Source organism: Tachysurus vachellii, chromosome 20 (assembly GCF_030014155.1).
Source record: "Tachysurus vachellii isolate PV-2020 chromosome 20, HZAU_Pvac_v1, whole genome shotgun sequence".
In the NCBI taxonomy this organism is placed as follows: Eukaryota; Metazoa; Chordata; class Actinopteri; order Siluriformes; family Bagridae; genus Tachysurus; species Tachysurus vachellii.
This window is the reverse complement of record NC_083479.1, coordinates 7,263,807-7,287,043: the sequence shown is the minus strand read 5'-3', so window position 1 is coordinate 7,287,043 and position 23,237 is coordinate 7,263,807. Positions and strand designations below refer to the sequence as shown.

Below are 23,237 nucleotides of genomic sequence, written 5' to 3'. Positions count from 1 at the left end.
TCGCCACTTTCCATTTGTGGATATTGGCTCTCACTGAGTCCCAAAGGTTTAGAAATGGCTTTATAACCTTTTCCAGGCTGATAGATCTCAATTACTCATTTGTTTCTGAATTTATTTGGATCTCGGCATGATGTGTAGCTTTTGGGGATCTTTTGGTCAGTCACTTTGTCAGTCAGGTCTTATTTAAGTGATTTCTTGATTGCAAATCAAGACTGGTGTGGCAGTAATAAGGCCTGGGTGTGGCTGGAGAAATTTAACAGGTGTGATAAATAAGTTATGTTCTAACAATGTTTTTTTTTTTTTTTTTTTTTTTTTTTGGGGGGGGGGGGGGGGGGGGGTGTTTTCCCTTAATACTAAAAAGTGCATGTTGTATTTACTTGCATTATCTTTGACTAATATTTAAATTTGTTTGATGGCATGAAACATTAAAATGTGCCAAATGTGCAAGAAATAAAAAATCAGGAAGGGGCAAACACTTTTTCACACCACTGTATGAGACATCATTGAACCCACAATGGACTTTACTTTACTATTGGAATTTGGCAGATATTCTACATTTGCATGTGCAAATACACATGCATGAATTTTACATACAATAGTCCATTGTTTTTTATACAAAATGGTGTAAAATTCAAACAAGGTCAAGTCACAGAAATCACACTTTTTTCATGTTTGATGAATGCTTGAGTGTTTTGTAGATGCCCATGTTTACACAAAAGAATGCAACCTCTCACCTGTTGCCCATTGCGAATGAACATACCAAACCATGTGCGCACTTTGCTGTTTGTGCCCAGGAGCAGACCACTGACATAAGACACTAAGGGACTAACAGCTTTGTCTGCACTGCTTGGCTTATAATCTAAAGTCAGAGCAACCCCTAAGCCTGGTAGGTGACATTCCTCTACCTGGGAAGAATGAGACAGGATAATTAATAATAATCAATAACAATGATTTGTGTAGCTGGGTTTATAAACCTTGATTTATGGGAGTCCTAAATATAAGCTGCATTTAATATATAATTTAAAATATAATTCTCACCACCATGGCTCTGATGTTAAAGGCTTGAGATGGGTTCATTTGGCACAGCTGCCTTAATGCCTCTGTCCTGTGTCTCCCGGCAACATTCTCCTCATCTTGGCGTTCACCACTCTTTATAAGACCCCGACATACTAAGAGATTGGACATACATTTTAGTGTTCAATTACTTTCATTTTTTATTATCTGCTGAAAATACATGGTGACTATACATGGTGACTTTTTATTGCCACTGTGATTATAATATTTACATAATACATAAGAGTACATGAGTTTTTAAACTGCTGTTTTGTAGGAACCTTGAAAACAATAGCCAATAGCAAACAATAGTGGAGGTGAAGATTTCATTCCGGAAAAAAAAAATCTAAAACAGAAAAAAGTATTTATTGAATACCATTAATTCCTTGATTTTACCAAGTAGACCTAAAAAGTACCATGACAATAGAAATTCATAGAAGAGTCAGAAAACATGACAATAAAAAATAAATGTTTATCAGACATGCAAGATTTTGTTTCTTAAACAGATTTAAAAAGCTCAAAGTTTTACTCTCAAATACAAGATACGTAGCTGGGCAATGTAGACCAAAATAACTAAATTTTATTTCTTTATAAAGTAACTGCATTGATTAAAATTTCAAGGTTTTTTTCTACTGTAATACAATCCAAAGATTCAGCAATTAATTTATAACGTTTTTAATTTATTAGAATGAACTTTGGAAAAGTAATTGTGCAAATTTAATTAAAAAACTGCATCATTATCTTTAATCGACAACTTTAGTAGCACGGGCTAGAGAAGGCATTTATCAAATTAAGCTGGCTAGATTTTTCCTTTGTGTATGTCAAAAAATTTAAATACCATTTAAGGTTTATGGAAGCGTGGTGTGGTTGAGCACCGGTTTGTGAATGGAGAGCGGAGCTGAGGGAGGCGAGTACAAGAATCATACCAGTGCCAAATGTTTCTAATGACTCTTCTGTTGCAGTGAGCTGAATACAAGAAAGAGTTTGTGAATATAAAGTGTGTGTTCTGTAAAGCAACCAGTAAAATAAGTCAATCAAGTTGTGAACTGAAAGCCAGGCTCCAGTTTCTTCTTTTCCCGAATGCTTTAAAAAAATGAGAAATAAGAAATTATGAAAATCGCCCAGCACTAACCAAATCTCCAAGCATCCAGATGGCAGCATGGCATTGGAATGTTACTACACTGGATTCAAAATATGTTTTTTCTCATTTTTAACCCAACTTTTATAATATACATGGACACCAAAGAAATCAGTGTTCATGTATATGACCACCAGACATTAATACAGCACACAGCCAACCTGCCTGATAATAGCTTCACGATCTCTGATCTCCAAGTCCTCAGCATCATCTGATGCCGGTGGCTAGGAAAGGGGTCCTCAAAAGCAGTGTATGTGTGAGAAAGTAGAGGAGAGGAGAAAGTGGCAGAAGGATGGATGTTCCTGCTAGGATAAAAACAAACCCCAGTTATGAGGCTCCAATGTTTGTTTGATCCAGATGCAGGCTCTAAGCTACATGGGTACACTTCATTTTATACAGAAATGCAACTCTGTTCGCTAAGGCTGGTGGTGGTAGCTTGTTTTTATATCAACATGGATTGGTGCTCGAACTCTGTGCTTGTTTCTAATTACTGTTCCCCAGCACTAATGCCAAGGGTATTATTTAACACTTTGTGAACTCTCTAAGGCTATAATGATCTGCAATATGCTTCCTCTAATGTATTTATTATCGAGAATTCAATCTTTCAAATCTTTTAATTTTGAACCCCAAATTCCATCAGCATATAGACTTTGCAACAAAAGTCGTAAACTCACACCCACCGCAACTTCTCAAACCACATCGCTGTTACATGAATTACAGCACACACGCCACTCATCAGATGCTCTATACAGGTTCTGATGCAGGTGCTGCTATTCAGGTTGGGTACCACTTACTGAGGACATGTTCAGAGAGGCTGCAACCGATGCCAATTTAACAAAATTGGATAAATATACAGCATTATTGCATTAATGTTGTGACAGTCTCCAAGACCCTCATCCCATGAATCAATAACCATGGATGACTGGTCTTCAGCAGCCCTGCACCTTTGCAGAGACTCTACCTTCAGAGCAGGTGACATGGTGGCCCTAGAATCAGCAAGGGCCAAACTGTCGCTTTTGGCCCATGAAAAAGCAGAAAAGAACACACACCCAGTAAATTGAAAAATGTGGCAGGGAGGATGACCACCACTCCTCCCAATGACCAGGTGTGATGTGATGTGATGTGATGGGAAGGGAAAGCTCTAGCCAGAGTTTACCCATGGAAGGCAATGCAGACAGGCAAGTACCATTCTCATGGCAACCGCCAAACCCATACTCGTTCATCAGATTGCCAGACAGAGAAACATGATTCCTCACTCCAGAAAACAAGACTCCAGTGTTCTAGAGTCAAGTGGCAGTGTGCTTGAAACCACTGCATCCAACACTTTGCGTTGCACTTGGTGATGCAATTCTGCCATTCCATGAAGCTCTCTACGCATAATTCTTGAGCAAATCTGAAGGCCACACAAAGTTTGGAGTTCTGTAGCTATTGACTTTGCAGAAAGTTGGTGACTTCTGCGCACTGTGTGCCTCGGCACGTGCCTCTTCCACAGCAAACTTGGCAACCGATGTCTTCATGGACCTTTATGCACAAGGATATGGTCATACTGGAACACATTTGAGCTAGACCCCTTAGTTCTAAGAAAATGGTCCAAGAAATGGTAAGGCTACAGCATACAAAATCATTCTAGACAATTATGTGATTGTAACTGTCTGGCAAAAGTTTGGGGAAGGCCCACATGTGGGTGCAATGGTCAGGTGTCCACTAATGATTGCTCATATAGCATGGCTCTTCTAAAAGCTATATCAAGAAACTAGCTATCTATGCTAGAGCATGTGCTTACTGAAAAGTTGCCCATGTATAATTAAGACAGTTAGTTAGCTAACTGTGTGTATTCTTTAAATCAGTGGTAATTTGTGAACCATTTAAAATTGTATATACAGATAATAATGACCAACATTTAGTGGTAAAAGTAATCAAACAAAACCTGATTAAAAAATAAAATTAGAAAATTATCAGTGAGTAAACCTCTAGGATTAACAATTAAATTGGAGGTGAAATTAGAGCAAGGTATTCAATCAATGGGATTATGATTAGGTGTGATTGTGTAGCCTTATTTATTAAGAGAGCAGGGACATATCAATGCCTAATCTCCACAATACATATATACACACAATAGCACAAAAAAATGGAGGAAGAGGTGTTGTTGATGTTCATCAGGCTGGAAAAGGTTACAAACATGTCTCAATAGTTTGGAGTCCACCAATCTACATTCTGACAGACCAGGAACCCAGAATGCCTTCTAAGCAACTCCTCTCACCGTGGTTAATGTTAATGTTCACAAGTCCACTGTCCAGAGAACGCAACCATAATGGTGTGCATGGCACGGTTGCAGGGGGAAAGACACTGCATTCCAAAAAGAACACTGCAGCCTACTTGCCTTTCACTTAAGATCACATTGCCAAGATCACATGGCCAAGACAGAGGCCTATTATATCAATAACTATACACACATGCATATATATAATTTCTTTTTTTTTTTTTAAGTTACACTTAATAATGTGAGAAACTGAGTTCTCACTGACATTCCATGTGACTAAACGCTATATATGCACAAAGGCACATTTTGTATAATGGAGAGAGAAATGGATACAAACAGATAATGCATCCAAATAGTAATAATTTTCTAATTATTACCTTCATTGAAGCTGTCTGGGACATTGGCGACAAGAAGGCAAAGAAACCACACTCCATTTCGCACATGCAGTAAGGCCTCAGCAACATCTATGACAGGCAATAAAGATGGCAGTTCTGCAAGGGAAAAGCAGTTTAAATAGTTTTTAGAAATAAGTTTTTTCAATGGAAATGTTACTAGCGACTAGAGACTGATAGTGGTTAAAGGTAGGGTCGCCGATGTTTGAAAGCCAGTGTTGACATAAAATCACCAAAACAAACACGCCCCTAACCCAAATGGGTCCCACCCCTGTATTGATAGCTCTGCCCACACATACATACGTAACCCAGGCAACTAATGGAAAGAACTGTGTTTATCATAGCTGGGGAAGAACAATACGATTGCAGATAAACAAACAAGCAAAAATGACAAGTATAATCATGCAAAGGACAGCATATATTAGTTCTGTGAAACAAAGCAAAACCAACATTACTCACCTATCGAGAAGGAAAAAAGCGACCTCGGCGTCTTAAGTAAAGTTGGCCGCATATTCACAGATTCGGGTTTCCCGAGTCAATAACTCCTGAGCTAAACGCTGTGACTAGCAAAAACACGGTTGTAGCTGCCTCTCTACATTAATACGATAGAAAAGAGGTGTTATTTGTGTAGTAACAGCGTTTAGCTCAGGAGTTATTGACTCGGGAAACTACAATCTGTGAATATGCGGCCAACTTTCTGCTCCTTCAGTTCTCTCCAGCGCTGGAAAGCTGATCCTATATTAACACGGGTCCTACTTCTTGCCTTATTGTATACCTTTCTTTGCTTTCTTTCTTTGTTTTTAAATGTTAAAACCCGGTTTCTGCTAATGTCACACATGCGCACTGAACACTCTCTCCGCCCATATTGACAAGACCCGCCCTGTTCTGCTCATTGGCTACACGTTTGTTTTGATTTTTGTTTAGTTTGGTTTGTCGGCCCAACGCAGTTTTCTGAAGCATTTCTCAAATATGACCCTACCTTTAGGCCCTTAACCCTCAATTGCTCAGCTGTATAAATGAGATAAATGTAAGTCACTCTGCATAAGGGTGTCTGCTAAAATGCCGTAAATGTAGATATCACAATGTGAAATTTTGATATTATGGTAATAGTTTGAGGATTAATAACCTTTAACCAGTTTTAAAACTGAGCACAATCTTCAACAGAAAATCAGTGTCAATTTAGTTAATACCCTTAATCCAAAAGGTATGTATTGTGTCTTTGTTGTATGTATTTTTTAAAATAACGTTACTGAAATATGTTGAAACAAATTGCTGAAAGAGATTTCTTTGTCACAAACTACCATTTTGCAAAAGCATGTGAACACTTCTGAAAACATGTATTTTTGTTCCCTTGTACATTGCAGGGCCTGCTGATTGCTATATTTAATGCTGTGCTGTTGTTTAAATAAAATATATACATATAACATTAAATATTTGGCCAAAAACCACATTATTAGATTTCGTGAATACTTTGAATAATTTAAAATAAAAGTTTATAATTGGTATTTGGAATATACTTGGTAACTGAATATTCACATCTGCTTTTTGCTATCAGTGAATGTTCTAAAAAGTATAGAAAAAGATGACATTTTACCGGTACAAAATGCCCAGACATATTAAACATTTGGTAGCAACCCTTTTTGTAATCACTTTTGATCAAATATGTTTTTTCAGACATGTAGCTGCAATCACCTGCTTGAAGGATGCAAAGAACATCCGCAACCTCTTCCAAGTAGACTTGACTTTCAAATAGCTCAGAGGACTTCAGAAAAAATTCCCTGTTGGGGTCAGCTACCTGTACAAAAAAGTATAACAGGCTTAAAATTGTAGGAAAAAAAACACTTGAAAGACATATATAAATAATTGAAGATGAAAGAGACACAAAGAAATATAGCCACCTTGTTCATGATGGCCAGAAGCTCACTAAGGACCAGTCTAAGTCTTCTAAGAGGGTCACTGTGTTCAAACTCCAGGGCTAGACCATGTTGTAACTGAGAGACCAGGATACTCTCATTGTTTGACCCACCTGCCTTATGCCTTTAGACAATGAAAAACAAATCATTTGGGCTATGACAGCAATATTTAAAAATTCAGCTCCTTCATGATGCAACTAATCTGGTAATATGGAACGTATGAACATTATTATATTGTTAAACAGATTTAGAAATTAATCAAATCCAGTAACAGGTTGATGCTGACATTCAATTATCACTGTACATCTGTAAACAAATGTTGATACAATTATGAGCCCCCTCCCTTGTACCGAAGTTGTTGCTCTTTCCTAGCATCTTGTTCCAGAGCATGGAAGTCCACGGAAAGCAGTGCCACTATGGAGTTCACTGCCTCCACACCAGAGAGCAGGCGCAAGATTTGCTTCTTGTCCTGGGCCCAAGCATTGCTTTGATCAGCAGGAGCACAGAGCGCCATCCTCACCAAGCACGGCAGCAAAAGCCTCAGTTCATGATCACTTAGAGCTCCCAGCCGCATCACATCCACCTTTTGAATGGCCTCAAAAGCATAAGAGCTCACAAAGTGCAGTCCTGCACTGTCTGTCATTCTGTTGTGTAGAGACAGTCAGATTTATCTTAATGTATTTAGTTTATAATGTATACATTGCTGTTTATATCGTGTTTATTAATGTTACTGGTGCATAATAAGAAAACTTAAGCATCAGAACGCATTACCTGGTAATATATGTAAAGTGTGCTTAAAAATAAATGTAGGGATACTTTAATACATTTGAGTTATATATCCTAAATTTATGTATTTCTGTAAAGCTGCTTTCTAACATAGCCCGTTATTAAAAGCGATATACAAATAAAACTGGCGCTGTTTTTGTGCAAAATGTGCAAACTTGCGAACCTAGCTAAAAGTAAATAGCATTCGGTAATATTTAGCTGCCTGTGGTACTTTCTGGCTTACACATTGTTCACAGTATTGGTACGTAAACTTCTAAACTTCGCCTGTAAATGCAGAACTACCTAAAACAATATTAGAACAATTTTCAGATAGCTGCAACGGGGTGCTAACGCGCTACCGTTAGCTAGCTAGCTAGAAAACGAGCAGTGCCCTTAGCTCTGCAGCTATCTACTAGCCTGATTATTAGCATAACAAAACAATGCGTTTCTTTCGAGTGTTTCACTTGTCTGTTGCAGCTTGACCTTACCTGAAATTTAACAATAACTGACAACGTTATCTAAAAAAGAGATCCACAAAGACCTCGAGGACTCTTCTTCGTTAGACTGGCTACCATGAATTGGAGCGCATTATCGCCACCTTCCAGAACTCTGAATCGCAGCGTCAGACAAAATATTATAGACAAATTCCCATTCAATTTTTTGCGTTGCTTGCTATTGACAAAGTGAAAATGGTACTTAAATCCTTATTTCAAACCTGTTTCGATCCTATACCTGTTGCAGGAATAAGACCTAAAACACATATATAACGTTTGTTTACGTAATCCGTAAACGTGCGTTATAAACAAAGATTGAAATAGTTGTCTTAGCGGTAGTGACGTAGAAGTCATGTGACGGTGGTCATACCCAAGAACATATTTCTGTTAAAGTAGCACCAAACAAATGTAGCTTCAAAATTTAAACATGGACATGTTTAAGAATGTTATGTGTACAAACAAGACAAAAACAATTTGGATGCACATTGTGAAAAAGGACTCGTTGTAGGATACGATAAAAACAGCCCTGCATACCTAGTCTATTACCCAGACCCAGAGAAAGTTCTTAAGCACAACTTTTTGTTGAATTTGTAACAAAGTTTACTACTGAACACCAAACACAGCCTGACATTTCATTGTCAAGTGATGATTTTACCGAGAGGTATGCTCCCTCGCAGCCAAAGGCAGATGTGTCTAGCCAAACATTAGAAGAGAGTCATGGACCTCAAACTGAGATTAAAAATGAGAGTCATCTTCAGACAGTGGGAAGTAATCTGTGTACACATTCCCCTTAAAGAAATAGGAGAGCTCCTCAGTACTTAACGGATTATGTCTCTGATGTTAAGTGTGAAGACCATATTCTAACTAATATTGACTACCGTCGCAGCTATCTGAAAGGAAGCATTGAGTTCAGCCAAGTCACAGAAGTGGACTAAGTCCATGGAAGAGGAAATTGACTCCCTTAAGGAGAATGACACATTTACTCTGACTACATTACCAGAGGGTAAACATGCAATGCAATAAAAAAAAATAATGCAGATGAAACCGAGACATACAAGACCAGATATGTTGCTAAAGGTTATAGTCAAATAAAGGGTACAGATCGCAAAGAGTCTTTCTCCCCAACGACAAATTTCACTTCAATAAGAGCCTTGATGCAAATGGCAGTGCAATATTATCTTGATCTTCACCAGATGGCAATTCAGCTGAAAATTGTGTGTACAGTAAGCAAACTGAAAAAGATTGTGAGATAGTAATAATTTGGGTAGACGATCTGATTATTGTTGCCAGTAATAATGATTTACTTAAAGACACAAAAACAATGTGACAGGAAGATTCAAAATGAAACCTCTTTCAAAACTGACATGCTTTCAGAATGAGGGTGTGGTGAAAATGAATCAAAAGAGGTACATTTCAAAGGTTCTAGACAGATTCAGTATGTCAGTGTGTAAACCTAGGTCAACACCATGTGAGTAAAAGTTGGAAAACAATAGTGATTGACCCTGTTGATCCTAAAAGGTATCGTGAAGCAGTAGGTAGTTTGATCTATCGGACAACATGTACTAGACCTGAAGTTGGATTGTCAGTAAGCCATCTCAGTACTTCTAAAAAGTACAGTCAGATCCAAAAGAACAACATTGGTCTACAGATAAACATGTAATGAGGTACTTGAAAGGGACAATTGATCATGAACTATGTTGCAGGAAAAGCTTACACTTGTAGTATATAGTGATACTGATTGGGCTTCTGATCCAAATGACCGGCAGAATACAATAGAATACTGTTTTAGTTTTACTAAAAATGGTCCTCTGATTTCCTGGAAGTCAAAGAAACAACATATGAAGTAGAGTATATGGCACTACATGTGAAGTAGAGTATATGACTGCAACTGCGCAGGAAAGCATGTATCTTGTACAGTTGTTGAACAGCATGGAAAATGACCTTTGAGGATAATCAAGGTGCTATTGCTATATCAAAAAAAGATGTAGGGTGTGTCAACAAAGATGTAAACATGTTGATGTAAGGTATCATTTCATTTGATCAGCACTCAGTGATGGTAAAGTGACAACTGATTGTTGTTCAACTGAAAAAATGGTTGCTGATGTTAAGACTAAACCAATGACAAAGTTTAAACTGAAAAAGTTCCAAAGTTTTATGTTTGGTATGTAAAACCAACACAAGTGAAAGCGTTATTTTTCCGTTGCATAATGTAGTAATTTTCCTGGTTCCCAAACCCAGGAATGGCTGCGCCAATCTCTGACATGGCGCAGAAATTACATATAGATAGATAGATGTATATGATGTAGATTATAAAAGGCTTATAATAGACCCTATTTTAAAAGCCTACTTAGGAATTTTTAAGCTAAGTTATGAGCTCTTTGATCTCATTCTCAGAATCTTTATGAATATGGGCCATGGATTCCATAGCAGCTTTTACTAGCCAAGGGGACGTCTGACTGACATGTGATGCAACCAATCACAGTTTGTTTTGTTTAGTATCATGTCTAGGGGCATGAATATTTAATGTCAAAAAGTAAGAAAGGTTTTTTCTTGTTATTTTTATTTAACTTTTAAGGAATATACAATGACGTTTAAAATTAAACAGAGAACAGAGATGGGCAATACATGTAACAGGTTAGTATTTCTGCATACAAAGGAATTCAAAGGTCATTCTTTTAAACCAGACTGTTTACATGTCTTCTTTTGTAATACAAAATAATCTAAAACAAGAGAACTCTTGTTTGAAATGTGTCAACCAGTGTTTAAAATGTACGTTTTCACAGTGTACTAAATTTTTAAGTTACTGGCCATATATAACTTTTCCTAGCCAAAAAATATAATAAATAAATAATATAAACCAGATTAACTATGTCACAGCATATGTTCAACAGTAGTCACAATACATTATCTGATTTGTAGAGTGATAGACAAGCCATTGGTGCCCAGTTTGCCACTTGGTATTAAAACTTCTAAATGTCTTTTCTTGGTTTCCTTCGTTGCTTCGGGCGACTTTACTTTTTACAGTTGGGTTAGTAACCCCAGGTAAGTATCGCCACATTAGTATGTTTATTGAGTCTTTGATATTGCTTTAATGCATATGTGCAGTTATTTGTTGAGTAGTGACAGGTCTTGTAAGCCAGATATGAGCAGATGCTGTGCAATTAGGGTGTATTTAATATATTATGATGACTTACAAATTCAGTATTTGTGCTAAATCTGCACAGATTTCCCAAGAAATTTGGCTTACATGAAACTACCCCTTTTGCAGTTTGGCGGCTGTTAAATTCAAACCATGGTGTTCGCTATTCCTAGATAAAAATCAGCATTGATTAGGAAGAATTAATCATTAATCTGAATTGAGATTACCATTAATATCATAGGTTGAAATCCTTTATAACTCACCCTTTTTCTTGAAATGGTTAAAAACAATATGTTTTTAACCATTTTGCCCTTGATCTGATAATGTGCCTTTGTCTTTCTCTGCATAGAGAACATCAATAGCTTCCTTCAGTGAATACAGTTTCTCCTTGTCTTTTACACTAGGATAGGATAGACATAAAATATTATTTATTTCCTTTACAATTGCAGAGTGATTCTCGTCTTCTTTGCCTTAGCAAAGTGTTTATGAAACTGTATAGCAGCTTTTTGACACTCATACTTAAAGAGTTCCCACTTTTTTATACCAAATTTCTAATAAACCTTAAATGTTTCAGTAATATTTTAAATACCTGAACAATAAGAAAAATGTTGTAAGAAAGAAATATAAATTTTTAGTATTTTGGTCATCTTGGAAAACAAAAAGTGTGAGTGTGAAATGTATTTCACAAAAGTGTGAAATAAATCAGTGACTACTCACTGGTATATAAAAGAATATAATTATATTTAAAACATAACATTATATATGTTATAAATTATTACAAAATAGTAACAAAGTATACAAATCTATAAACAAAAGCACACAACTAAATATGCAATTTATAAAATGCAATATATTAAATCACACAACTACAAACAAAACAGAAAAATACTATTTAAACATCAAGTGTTTACACACACACACACACACACTCACACACACATGCACACACACACCTTGTATTTCTATATAGTCAATAAGCATGTTTGCAGCTTTATTAGGTACATTAAGCTAAAACTAATACAATGTACCAGTCCTGCAATAAATCTTACCACCATGAAGGTAATAATACACATGCATTTATGTTGCTGATCTTATTGCCCGTGCCAGATTTGTAGATACAAGGTATATGTGTTAGCTATATCCACTAGCTACTATTCATAGAAATTAGGTATACTATTAAAGAAGACCTAAGTGGACCCAGAGTCATATTAATTAATACTGGCCATATTAATTAATACTGTGTTGCTAACTTTAACAACAAATCTCATCAAAGAAGAGTATGTGCATATTAATTTTTGTCCCACATAATGATTCAAACAAATGTTCGACATCAATCCAATTCTGTGTTTATATTACAGAATGCACAAGAATCTGAAATATCATTTTTAAATATTTGCAAAAATTGGTTTGCTGGATAAACTATGTGTATAATTTTAAAGTTTACTTCACTAATTTTATTGTTAATGCAATATTTGTTATTATAAGTCCAAACCGATTTCCAATTAATATTCTCAAGAGTCTGTTCCAGTATTGTTTACTTCGCAATACTGCAGGACAGTGAAGTAACTCCCTAAAAAGTGTATTATTACATTTATTGTCTTTAATATTGATACCATTCAGAAAGATTTCTTTCTTATCAGATTCCATATTACCCTGCAATAATCTCAGAAAATCTGCAGGAATTGCATCAAATACAATGCTATATTCTCGTGGAGAAACTGGGATATTACATTTTTAAGAAACTCAGAATATGTAAGTAAATAACGAATGGGGCTCAGTGCTGGAACTGCCGGTTGCCCCGCGAAAAGCGTCATTTCCGCATTCAAAGAGTGTTGCAATTATTTCCGTACTCCAGTCCAGTAGGGGGAAACCCAAACATGTTCTTTCACGCCAGTGCGTGTTGGAAAAATCATGGCTTGGTGAGAAAGATCTTGAATCATCATTTCATTTGCGAAACAAGTTAGTGTCGATTCTTAAACCAAACCATAAATAACAATAACGAAATTACTGTTCGGCTTTACGAGGGTGCGTGCCAGTAGTTAATCAATATAAAATCACTTGATAAGTGCCTAGCTAACTAACGACAACAAGAAGTATAAAGCATTTGAAAACTTTAATTTTTTTTGGTTTACAAAGTATGTATACACGCGGTTCATAAAAGTTCTGAATTGTATGTCTTCGTGATTTATTTGCATGCTGCTGCATTTCAGGATGGATTTGAATTGTGGCCCGATGGTGTTGGGTGTTCTAGCCGGCGTGGGCTGCGGGTTCTGCTTCGGGTGGCATCTACGAGGGCGACTCATAAAACCTCTCCAGGGAGTCATGTCAGCCTGTGGAGAGGCTGAAAATGGCACTCAAACGAGCGTTATGGGAGAGAGCGGTGAATTCAAGATGATCCTAATTGTTCGCACAGACCTGAAAATGGGGAAAGGCAAAGTAGCGGCGCAGTGTTCTCACGCAGCAGTGTCTGCCTACAAGCAGGTGCAGCGTAGAAACCCTGATCTTTTAAAACAATGGGAATACTATGGGCAACCCAAAGTGGTTGTGAAGGTTCCAAATGAGGACACTCTCCTGGAACTTTTGTGCAACGCTAAGGAATTTGGCCTGCCAGTCAGTCTTATTCAAGATGCCGGAAGAACACAAATCGCTCCAGGCTCAAGAACGGTTCTCGGTGTTGGACCAGGGCCTGCAGATCTTGTGGACAGAGTAACAGCTCACTTAAAGCTATACTAGAATTAACTGCAGTATAAATTCCATCTACTGGTTTCTACAATCATTATTCATTCTCATGCAATGCTATCTAGGTTATCAGTTGGTGTCACTTTAAAAATTGCATATTAAAACACAGATGTCACATTTATCCAGTTTGATTTGTATTCATTTTTAAGAATCATGCAATTAACCTGTACGTAGATACATACATACACATTAGGAACAGCTGTACCTTATTTATGCAATTATGTTTATAGACAATTTTGTTAATACAGGGTACTTTGGTAATATCTGGGTAATTTTCACATCAGTTATCAGAATATGGAAAATATGGACAGAAGTCCCATGATGATGAGCGAGAGAATGGCTTGTTGTTTGAGCTGACAGGAACAGCTATGGTAAATCAGGAACAATTGTAGTTTTAGAATGCCCATGTTGAACCTTGAAACCACCTCACATTTGATTTTACTTTATTGAAAATACAAAAAAATACATTACCATTGAAAACAATGTCAAACAGTTGTTTTATATTAATTAATTTAACAATATTAAACTACTGTTTTTCAAAAAAATGCTCTCAGTGGTAATGTTTTTTCTGGATAAGGGTATCTGCTTAATACTGTAAAGATAATGACAAATAATACATAAACAAAACAATATTCCACATATAATAATGCAGTTATCCATGCAAATTTAGATGGTGTCATGGCATGAAGAATGTTTTCTTGGCATTAGGGCTTAATCAAAGTGCTACTTAGGTAGGAGTTTCCTACATTTCTCAGGTTCAACATTTCAAACAACATTCAAATGGAAAAAACTGGCACCATACCAAAGACCTTAAACATCCATGTTGGTTTAATTTGTTTACATTTGCACGATTTCACAGCATGTTCCAAAACTAATGATAACAGAAAAGAGGTTGTAATATGTAATGTAATTGTAATGTAAAAATGTAATAATACCACACCACTGGTTATTGCTCAATGAACACTGAGGTTTATAACTGTAATTAGGAGAGACAGCTTTCTACAGTGTTACCAGGAAAAGTTATATAAAGGTAAATTACTTTAGAACCATGCTCTGGCTGGGCTCTAACATTATTAAGTGTTAATCATCTTCTGAATTCCTTTGTTTTCTTGTATTTGTGCCTCAGGTCATTATCATGGTGATTTTTTCTTCATCTTTAGTGTATAACAGAGGTTGGTAGGTATTGTGCCTAAAGAGATTGGTACTTGTACCGATCCATATTTCCCTCTATCTTGATTAGTGCCCCAGTACCAGCTGAAGAAATGCAGTACCATAACATCATGATGCCACAAAAGCTTGCAATTTTAAAAGAGGCGTATAAATTTATGATCAAACATACAAAAATACCTACAGTAAATAAGATTCAATAGTATTTTTTTAGTAGAGTGCCAATAAAACTCCTTATGACAAAGATAAGTAGATATGACTTGTCTTAGTCCTCACAATGTACAGAAAACATGCCCTTACAAATAAAATGAATAAAAATCAAAATAGAATGGCATGTGAAAAAAATCAGATCCTGTGATCAAATAGATTTGTTAACAATATAGAAATAAAACTAGTCCTTCAAGACAATCCAGTGAATAAATTGCACTGAAACAAAGTAGACAACTTTATTCCTGTACATGCAACTTTTATGTCCTGTAGCATGTACAAGACAGGCAAGGGAGACTGATACAGAACTGGACATAACCTGGTGCTCCAGCATCAACTGGGTTGTTCCTGTGGAAAAAGAGTGCAAAAACCAGCAATATAACATATAGAATTCAAATAACCAAAGCAAACTGTGATAAAGTATGTTTTAGTTATTACTGTCTAAGTTTTGTTGAATTATATGGGCTTGAAATGCATGAAAAATTGTAACTCAAATGGCTGGATATTATATATTTATCTCTCCTGGACCTTCAAGTATGTGTGACCTGGCAGAGATGGAAAAAACTATATCACGTTGACCATACAGTTATAGGGGACTGATGAGCTCCAACGAGCTCCATGAGACTTGTATGACTGTGTGAATCAACCAGTAAACCATATCTGAATGATTGGATGAATGAATAAAAGGTTATTCGTTTTTGGAATATTTGTTAAATTATAGAACAGAGCTACTGGGACAGTTTCTGGCCAGACCACTGGGGGGTGCTGGCAGGCCGTTCATCGCAGTCGATTTTTCCTTTGTATTCCCCATGTGACTCGTGTATTGAATTTCCCTATTGTTCCGCCTTCCCATCATGTCACATGTTCCTCATTTAGTCCTAATATTCTTCCCTATATATAGCCCTGTTGTGTCCTTGATTGTCAGTTATTGTTTCACGTTCATGTGTCATGGTTGGATTTCAGGTTTTCAGTTTTCCATGTTTTGTTATGTCAGGTTAACCGTATGTATGTGTTGCTTGTTTGGTTTAAGTTCTGTTATAGTCTAGTGTGTTTATTAAAGCCACATTTCCCTACACTCATGCATCTGGGTTCGATTCCTGCTTGTGGGTGATACAGACTACCATGGGGATATGAGGTCCGGTCATCCACACGTTACAGTTGCAAAGAATAATCTTACAAATACATGATTTGTAGATAATGTATTATATGCATTGCTGGAAATCTTGTGATGTTACAGAAAAATAAGAATGTGTCTTTCATCTGCTGCATTAAGGTTTCTTTAAGGGGTTCATTAATATTATATTAATATTTGATCATTTATGAAAATAAATGTCTAACACTTCCATTTTTGAAAGCATTCTTTGTTTACAGAACAAAGAATTCTTTGTTTACTGGTTGGGACAGGTCCGTTTTCTCACCGTCTGCATGACCTGGCTCCAGCAGTGCTTCAGGTGCTCATGCTCTTTTTGCTCTTTCCTAAAACTCCTCTCCTGGGTAGCCTGTTGGCACACAGATGACATTGCATCAGATGGAGCTTGGGGCTCACCTGAAGAGGAGTCATTGGCGAGCCTCTGGAGCCATATCTGCTGGCCGTCCCTGGGCATTCTGCTTTCAACCGGATCTTAGCAGCAGGGCCAGCACACTAACTCAATTCCGCTTGAGTCAGCCCTCCCGGTCTGCAGTGTGCCTGATTGTGTTCAAAAATGGCTCTAAGTCATCCTCTGCCATCAGCTTACTGATGGGCCGGGATCGGGGAAAGGGGTCGCGGCTGCCTTTGAGCCTCTCCATAATTCAAGCAACTCCTGTGTAATGCTCAGGTGATGATTTATTCAGCTTTATTGAAAGGGGAATGAGGGGGAAAGGGGAGAAAGTAAAATAAAGAACATAAAGGAGACAGTGCAGCGCACTGAGAATGGTCCACGCAGCTTGTAGTGCAAAGAGAGAGTGGGTTGAGAAGGCCGTGGGTGGTCGTCTCAGATGGAGGGAGACATAGTTGGTCCAGCCAGCGGTGAAAAGTCTGGGAGTTTCTAAAGTTTCTAAACAATCCATATATAAGAAAGAATTCAAATATAAGAAAGGTTCACAATGTAAATGAAATCAACAAAAGGAGTTACAATTATTAGTTTTTATTAATAACACATTATATACAGTTACACTTATATACAGACCATTGAACTTGCATTTACAAACTGCTTGTCATTTGTGAACTTCAGACTGCATATATATTTCATATATATATATATATAAGTACATTTTCAATCAAGCCCTGGCAAAACATCTATTCATAAATGCAGTAAAATGCAGTGAATAATTTATCAACCAAAAATATGTTCTTATGTACAAATTCATTAATGTTGAGATTCATCTGATACCAAATGAATGTTAGAAGCCATAGCAGGGACTGGGTAAACTGCTTTGCGTTAAAAGTAAAACTTTGATATTAAACAGGCTAATGCTTCCTAGGCCTTTAGCTAGGTTGCGTAAGATTTACAGTGTTTAACAAACCCTATGACTGATGATATCACTTTCTATCCCCCATTTCTCTCTTTCTTTCTTTTCCATTTCTGGTGGTGTGTTTCAGATCATGGATGAACTGTGGCATATTCTTCACCGAGGGAAATTTAATTTTATACCTGACCTGAAGACCTGCTTACGGACCTTTATTGAGAAAGCACAGTTTTATGGAGTGTTTAAAAAGGTAATGAGACCATCACAGCTGGACAAAAAATAATTATTGGTTTTGTTGGCAATCGAGAATCCCATGAACATATTAATGTTTGTTAATATAACTGATATATATAAAACTAGCAGATTTTATGGCTTTGCCAACAACTGCAAAGTTCAATTCAAATTCAAATTTGGTCAATAACGGCCAGGTCTGGAACTCATACAGTCTCTTCACGTGTCTAATTCATGAAGTGTTTGAGTATCAAGTGGTAGAAAGGGTATGTCTCCATCCAGCTCCTCCAACTTTGCCAAGGCTTCCAGTGGCTGGAACAACACTACACTAAAGGCCATTTTTTGAGAAAACCCAAACCTCTCATTGCAGGCCAAACTTGCTTGAGGACATATATTTGCAATATTGCAAACTTGAGGACACCACACTGGCCAAATACATCACCACTACTATATGCCTGGACAACTGGAAAGACTTCTGAGCCAATCCAGGCGGTGGAATCCATGTCCCTCCAGATGAACACCAGCACTGTCAGTGCTTTTACTGCAGCAAAGCCAGACACCACTGCCCTACCTGTCTGGAGAGATCTTCTGCTCCAACTGGGCTGACTGTGTGATACCATTAATTTATGACCCCCAAGTAATAAGTGATTCAACTGTACTCTTGGTAGGGGCCTTCTACTCCTGTGTATGCAGTCTTATGTGTTATGATTTTGCATTCTATTTGGCCTTTCAGTTGTTACCTTGTATTGTTCAGTGCATTTCTGCTTGTGATGGGAAGTTTCATTGCTATGCTGATGACACCCAGCTCGACCTTTCTACAAAACCACATTCCAAACTCCCTCCATCTACTCTTACTGATTGTCTCATTGACATAAAATCATGGTTTTCAGCAAATTTTCTTAAACTAAATAGTAATAAAACAGAATTTCTCATTATAGGCACAAAATCTGTGCTTAACAAATTCTCAAATTTTCTTATTTCCATTGATGAATCTCTCATAGCTCCCTCATCTCAGGTTAAGAGTCTTGGTGTCATCTTTGATAGTACCCTTTCTTTCACCTCTCATGTAAATAATGTTACTCGGGCTGCATACTTTCACCTTCGAAATATCAATAGGCTTCGCTCCTTTCTCACGACCCAATCAACCAGCACTCTTGTTCACAGCCTAGTAACCTCCCGGCTTGACTACTGTAATGCCCAAAAAGAAGGGAATTACAGTAGTCAAGCCGGGAGGTTACTAGCCTGTGAACAAGAGTGCTGGTTGATTGGGTTGATTGGGCTCCTTTCTCACGACCCAATCAACCAGCACTCTTGTTCACAGCCTAGTAACCTCCCGGCTTGACTACTGTAATTCCCTTCTTTTAGGGCTTCCTCACAAAACCCTTCATAAGCTGCAACTTGTTCAAAATTCTTCTGCCCGCATTATTACTCGTACTTCCTCTATCCATCATATTACACCTGTTCTGGTACAGCTTCACTGGCTTCCCATTATTTTTCGTATTAAGTATAAAATTCTTCTTCTAACATTTAAAGCTATCCACAATCTTGCACCTTCATATCTTCTTGATCTTCTTCATACTCCAAAACCAACTCATACTCTTAGATCTTTTTCTTCCACTCATTTCATTGTTCCCTCTGTCCGTCTTGTAACTATGGGGAATAGAGCTTTCAGTTACTCTGCACCTCAGCTCTGGAACTCACTTCCATCTGAACTGTAATATTGATTCTCTTTCATTATTTAAATCTCAGCTTAAAACTCATCTGTTTAGTTTAGCTTATTCTACATCATAATTTGTACTGCTGGTCTAATTTGTATCGCAATGTAGCTATTCGATTCTGATTGTCTTTGTTGTTTTTTGTACGGTGACCTTGAGTGTTCAGAAAGGCGCCTTTAAATAAAATGTATTATTATTATTATTAACTGATCTTTCATATCTAGGGCCCCCAAACTGAGGGGACACTCTTCCTAGGTCTAGGCTACGTTACCATATATGGTTACATTCCCATGCACATACATCGGGTACATTAAGCAACAATATCCCATACATATCTCACTTAACTTATAACAATGATAAACCATGGTTCACTGCAAAACTCAGCCAGCTCCGTCAGGCAAAAGTGGATGCTCACAGGATTGGGGATAGAGTCTTGTATAAACAGGCCAAATACACACTGTATAAGGAGATCAGAGTGGCAAAGAGGAATTATTCTGAAAAGCTATGCACTCAGTTTTCCTCTAACGACTCAGCTTCAGTGTGGAAAGGTCTGAAAGCCATCACTAACTACACGACACCATCCCCCAGCACTGTGGTGAATCAACAGCTGGCAGATGACCTGAACGAGTTCTACTGCAGGTTTGAAAAAGCCCAATTCTCACCTCCTGTAAACCTCGACTCCAACACACCTAAAATTCAGTTCAGTGAAGATGATGTGTGTCAGGTCTTCAAGAAGAACAAAAGAAGAAAGGCACCAGGCCCAGACAGCGTTTCACCAGCCTGTCTGAAACCTGTGCTGATCAACTGGCCACCATCTTTACACGGATATTCAACACATCACTGGAGCTGTGTGAAGTCCCCTCATGCTTCAAAAGCTACACCATCATTCCCGTCCCAAAGAAATACAAAATTACCGGACTAAATGACTACAGACCTGTGGCTCTAACTTCTGTGGCCATGAAATCATTTGAAAGACTGGTTTTGGCTTATCTGAAGGACATTACTGGACCCTCTGCAGTTTGCCTACAGAGCAAACAGGTCTGTGAATGATGCAGTAAATATGTGACTGCATTATGTTCTGCAACATCTGGACAGACCAGGGACTTATGTGAGGATCCTGATTGTGGACTTCATCTCTGCTTTTAACACCATCATCTCATCACTCCTCCAGCCCAAATTAACCCAGCTCTCTTTGCCCCCCTCTGTCTGTCAGTGGATCACCAGCTTTCTGACAGACAGGCAGCAGCAATTGCGACTGGGAAAACTCAAATCCAGCACCTGCACCATCAGCACTGGCGCTCCTTAGGGTTGTGTCCTCTGCCTACTGCTCTTCTCTCTGTTTACAAACAACTGCACCTCAAATGACCCCTCTGTCAAGCTCCTGAAGTTTGCAGATGACACCACACTGATCGGTCTCATCCAGGACGGTGACGAGTCTGCTTACAGACTGGAGGTTGAACAGCTGGCTGTCTGGTGCAGTCTTAACAACCTGGAGCTGTACACACTCAAGACAGTGGAGATGATCGTGGACTTCAGGAGAAACCCCCCTGCTCTCCCCCCACTCACCATCATGGACAGCATTGTTACAGCAGTGGAGTGATTCAGATTCCTGGGAACCACAATCTCCCAGGACCTGAAGTGGGACATTCACATTGACTCCATTGTGAAAAAGGCTCAGCAGAGGTTGTACTTCCTTCACCAGCTGAGGAAGTTCAACCTGCCACAGGATCTGCTGAAACAGTTCTACACTGCCATCATCGAATCCATCCTCTGCACTTCGATTACTGTTTGGTTCAGCTCAGCCACCCAATCCGACCTCAGAAGACTACAGAGGGTAGTCCGGACTGCTGAGTGAATCATTGGCACAACTCTCCCCACTTCTCCAGAGTGAGCAAAAGGGCAAAGAAAATCACTCAAGACCCCTCATATCCAGCACACTCACTCTTCGAACTGTTGCCATCTGGTCGACGCTACAGAGACCTGAGCACCAGAATGACCAGACATAGGAACAGTTTCTTCCCTCAGGAAATCCATCTGATGAACACTTAACATACATCTGATGAACACTTAACATACACAGAACAAACGCTATTCTTACATTGTTTACACGTACTTATTTAGGGTTCAAGCGCGAAGCGCTGGAAACCTATTGTTTTTGCTAGGATTTTTACTATTATTATTAGGGTTCAAGCGCGAAGCGCTGGAAACCTATTGTTTTTGTTAGGATTTTTATTATTATTATTAGGGATCAAGCGCGAAGCGCTGGAAACCTATTGTTTTTGTTACCATTTTTATTATTATTATTATGTTGGCTTTGTAGAAGCTTAGACAAAAAATTATCTAGAGCTTTTGAGCCACATGCACCAAATTTGGATATGTTGTAGACCCTGGTCTGAAGTTTGTTGCTATTACTTTTCTAAGCGATCCGAGTACCGGTACTTCCGGTACCGGGTCTCAAATTGGCCTTTTTTCCATAGACTACCATTATAAAGTTTGGAGGTTTATAACTCGGCAAGCTTTTGAACTATCTACACCAAACTCGGCCAGCTCCTTTAGGGTGATACTCTGATTGGTTTACCGACTGGCCTTTCGGTTGTCCCGCAGCCCCGCCCCTAAAATATGCAAAATCAAAAAACTTTTTACAACATGTACATGTGACATATCAAAACACTCAGAACAATGAGGGGAACTTCCTCACGGGTATTCTGATGCCGTCACATGCTCATCTCCACTTACCTCCAAATGTTTTGACACCCTAGCTTTCTGTTTACTTGCTTCCAAAAGTAACACTGACCCTTATGTTCACTCGCCTCCAAAAAGCACTGGCCTTTGCGAATAATTGCATCGTCAAAGCCAACATCAAAGTTTGTCGCGACGAACTTTACAAATCTAGTTATTATTATTATTATTATTATTATTAATTTTATATTATTATTAGGGTTCAAGTGCGAAGCGCTGGAACACTGTTGTATTTGCTCAGATTTTTTTGGTTCAAGCGTGAAGTGCTGGAACCTTATTGTATTCGTTCTGATTTTTATTAGGGTTCAAGCGCGAAGCGCTGGAAACCTATTGTTTTTGTTAGGATTTTTATTATTAGGGTTCAAGCGCGAAGCGCTGGAAACCTATTGTTTTTGTTAGGATTTTTATTATTAGGGTTCAAGCGCGAAGCGCTGGAAACCTATTGTTTTTGTTAGGATTTTTATTATTAGGGTTCAAGCGCGAAGCGCTGGAAACCTATTGTTTTTGTTAGGATTTTTATTATTATTAGGGTTCAAGCGCGAAGCGCTGGAAACCTATTGTTTTTGTTAGGATTTTTATTATTATTATTATTATTATTATTATTATTATTATTATTATTATTATTACTATTATTATAATTATTATTATAATTAGGGTTCAAGCGTGAAGCGCTTGAAACCTATTGTTTTTGTTAGGATTTTTATTATTAGGGTTCAAGCTCGAAGCGCTTTAAACCTATTGTTTTTGTTTGGATTTTTATTAGGGCTCAAGCCCCGAAGGGGCGTAGACACCTATTGTTATCGTTAGTTTTCTTATTATTATTAGGGGTCAAGCCCC

The 23,237-nt window shown here is 37.9% G+C and overlaps 2 protein-coding genes across 6 annotated transcripts in view; one reads left to right on the top strand and one right to left on the bottom strand.

Moving 5' to 3' along the window:
• The window catches only part of ints2 (integrator complex subunit 2), a 49,321-nt gene extending 41,010 nt beyond the window's left edge, over nucleotides 1-8,311 (bottom strand). The window contains exons 1-7 of one of the 2 annotated variants that reach the window (XM_060895613.1): nucleotides 8,010-8,311; nucleotides 7,107-7,400; nucleotides 6,742-6,880; nucleotides 6,536-6,638; nucleotides 4,829-4,942; nucleotides 1,039-1,169; nucleotides 735-905 (exon numbers count right to left, since the gene is read on the bottom strand). In XM_060895613.1, coding sequence (XP_060751596.1) covers nucleotides 735-905; nucleotides 1,039-1,169; nucleotides 4,829-4,942; nucleotides 6,536-6,638; nucleotides 6,742-6,880; nucleotides 7,107-7,399 — 951 coding nt within the window. In that variant the 5' untranslated portion in view covers nucleotide 7,400; nucleotides 8,010-8,311. Of the gene's footprint in view, nucleotides 1-734; nucleotides 906-1,038; nucleotides 1,170-4,828; nucleotides 4,943-6,535; nucleotides 6,639-6,741; nucleotides 6,881-7,106; nucleotides 7,401-7,527; nucleotides 7,548-8,009 lie in introns of those variants that run through there. The other variant, XM_060895614.1, reaches the window with a different exon arrangement.
• A 4,641-nt stretch (nucleotides 8,312-12,952) lies between these two features.
• Nucleotides 12,953-14,014, top strand: ptrh2 (peptidyl-tRNA hydrolase 2). Of its 4 annotated transcripts, none has more exons than XM_060895797.1 (2): nucleotides 12,953-13,073; nucleotides 13,365-14,014. In XM_060895797.1, exons 1-2 carry the CDS (start codon nucleotides 13,066-13,068, stop codon nucleotides 13,885-13,887), a joined length of 531 nt encoding a protein of 176 aa, XP_060751780.1. In that variant the 5' UTR covers nucleotides 12,953-13,065; the 3' UTR covers nucleotides 13,888-14,014. The 4 variants fall into 4 exon arrangements, with proteins under 4 accessions (XP_060751780.1, XP_060751781.1, XP_060751782.1 ...); XM_060895798.1 differs by having other exon boundaries at nucleotides 13,010-13,113; XM_060895799.1 differs by lacking the exon at nucleotides 12,953-13,073 and adding an exon at nucleotides 13,117-13,247.
• The last annotated feature ends 9,223 nt before the right edge of the window (nucleotides 14,015-23,237 follow it).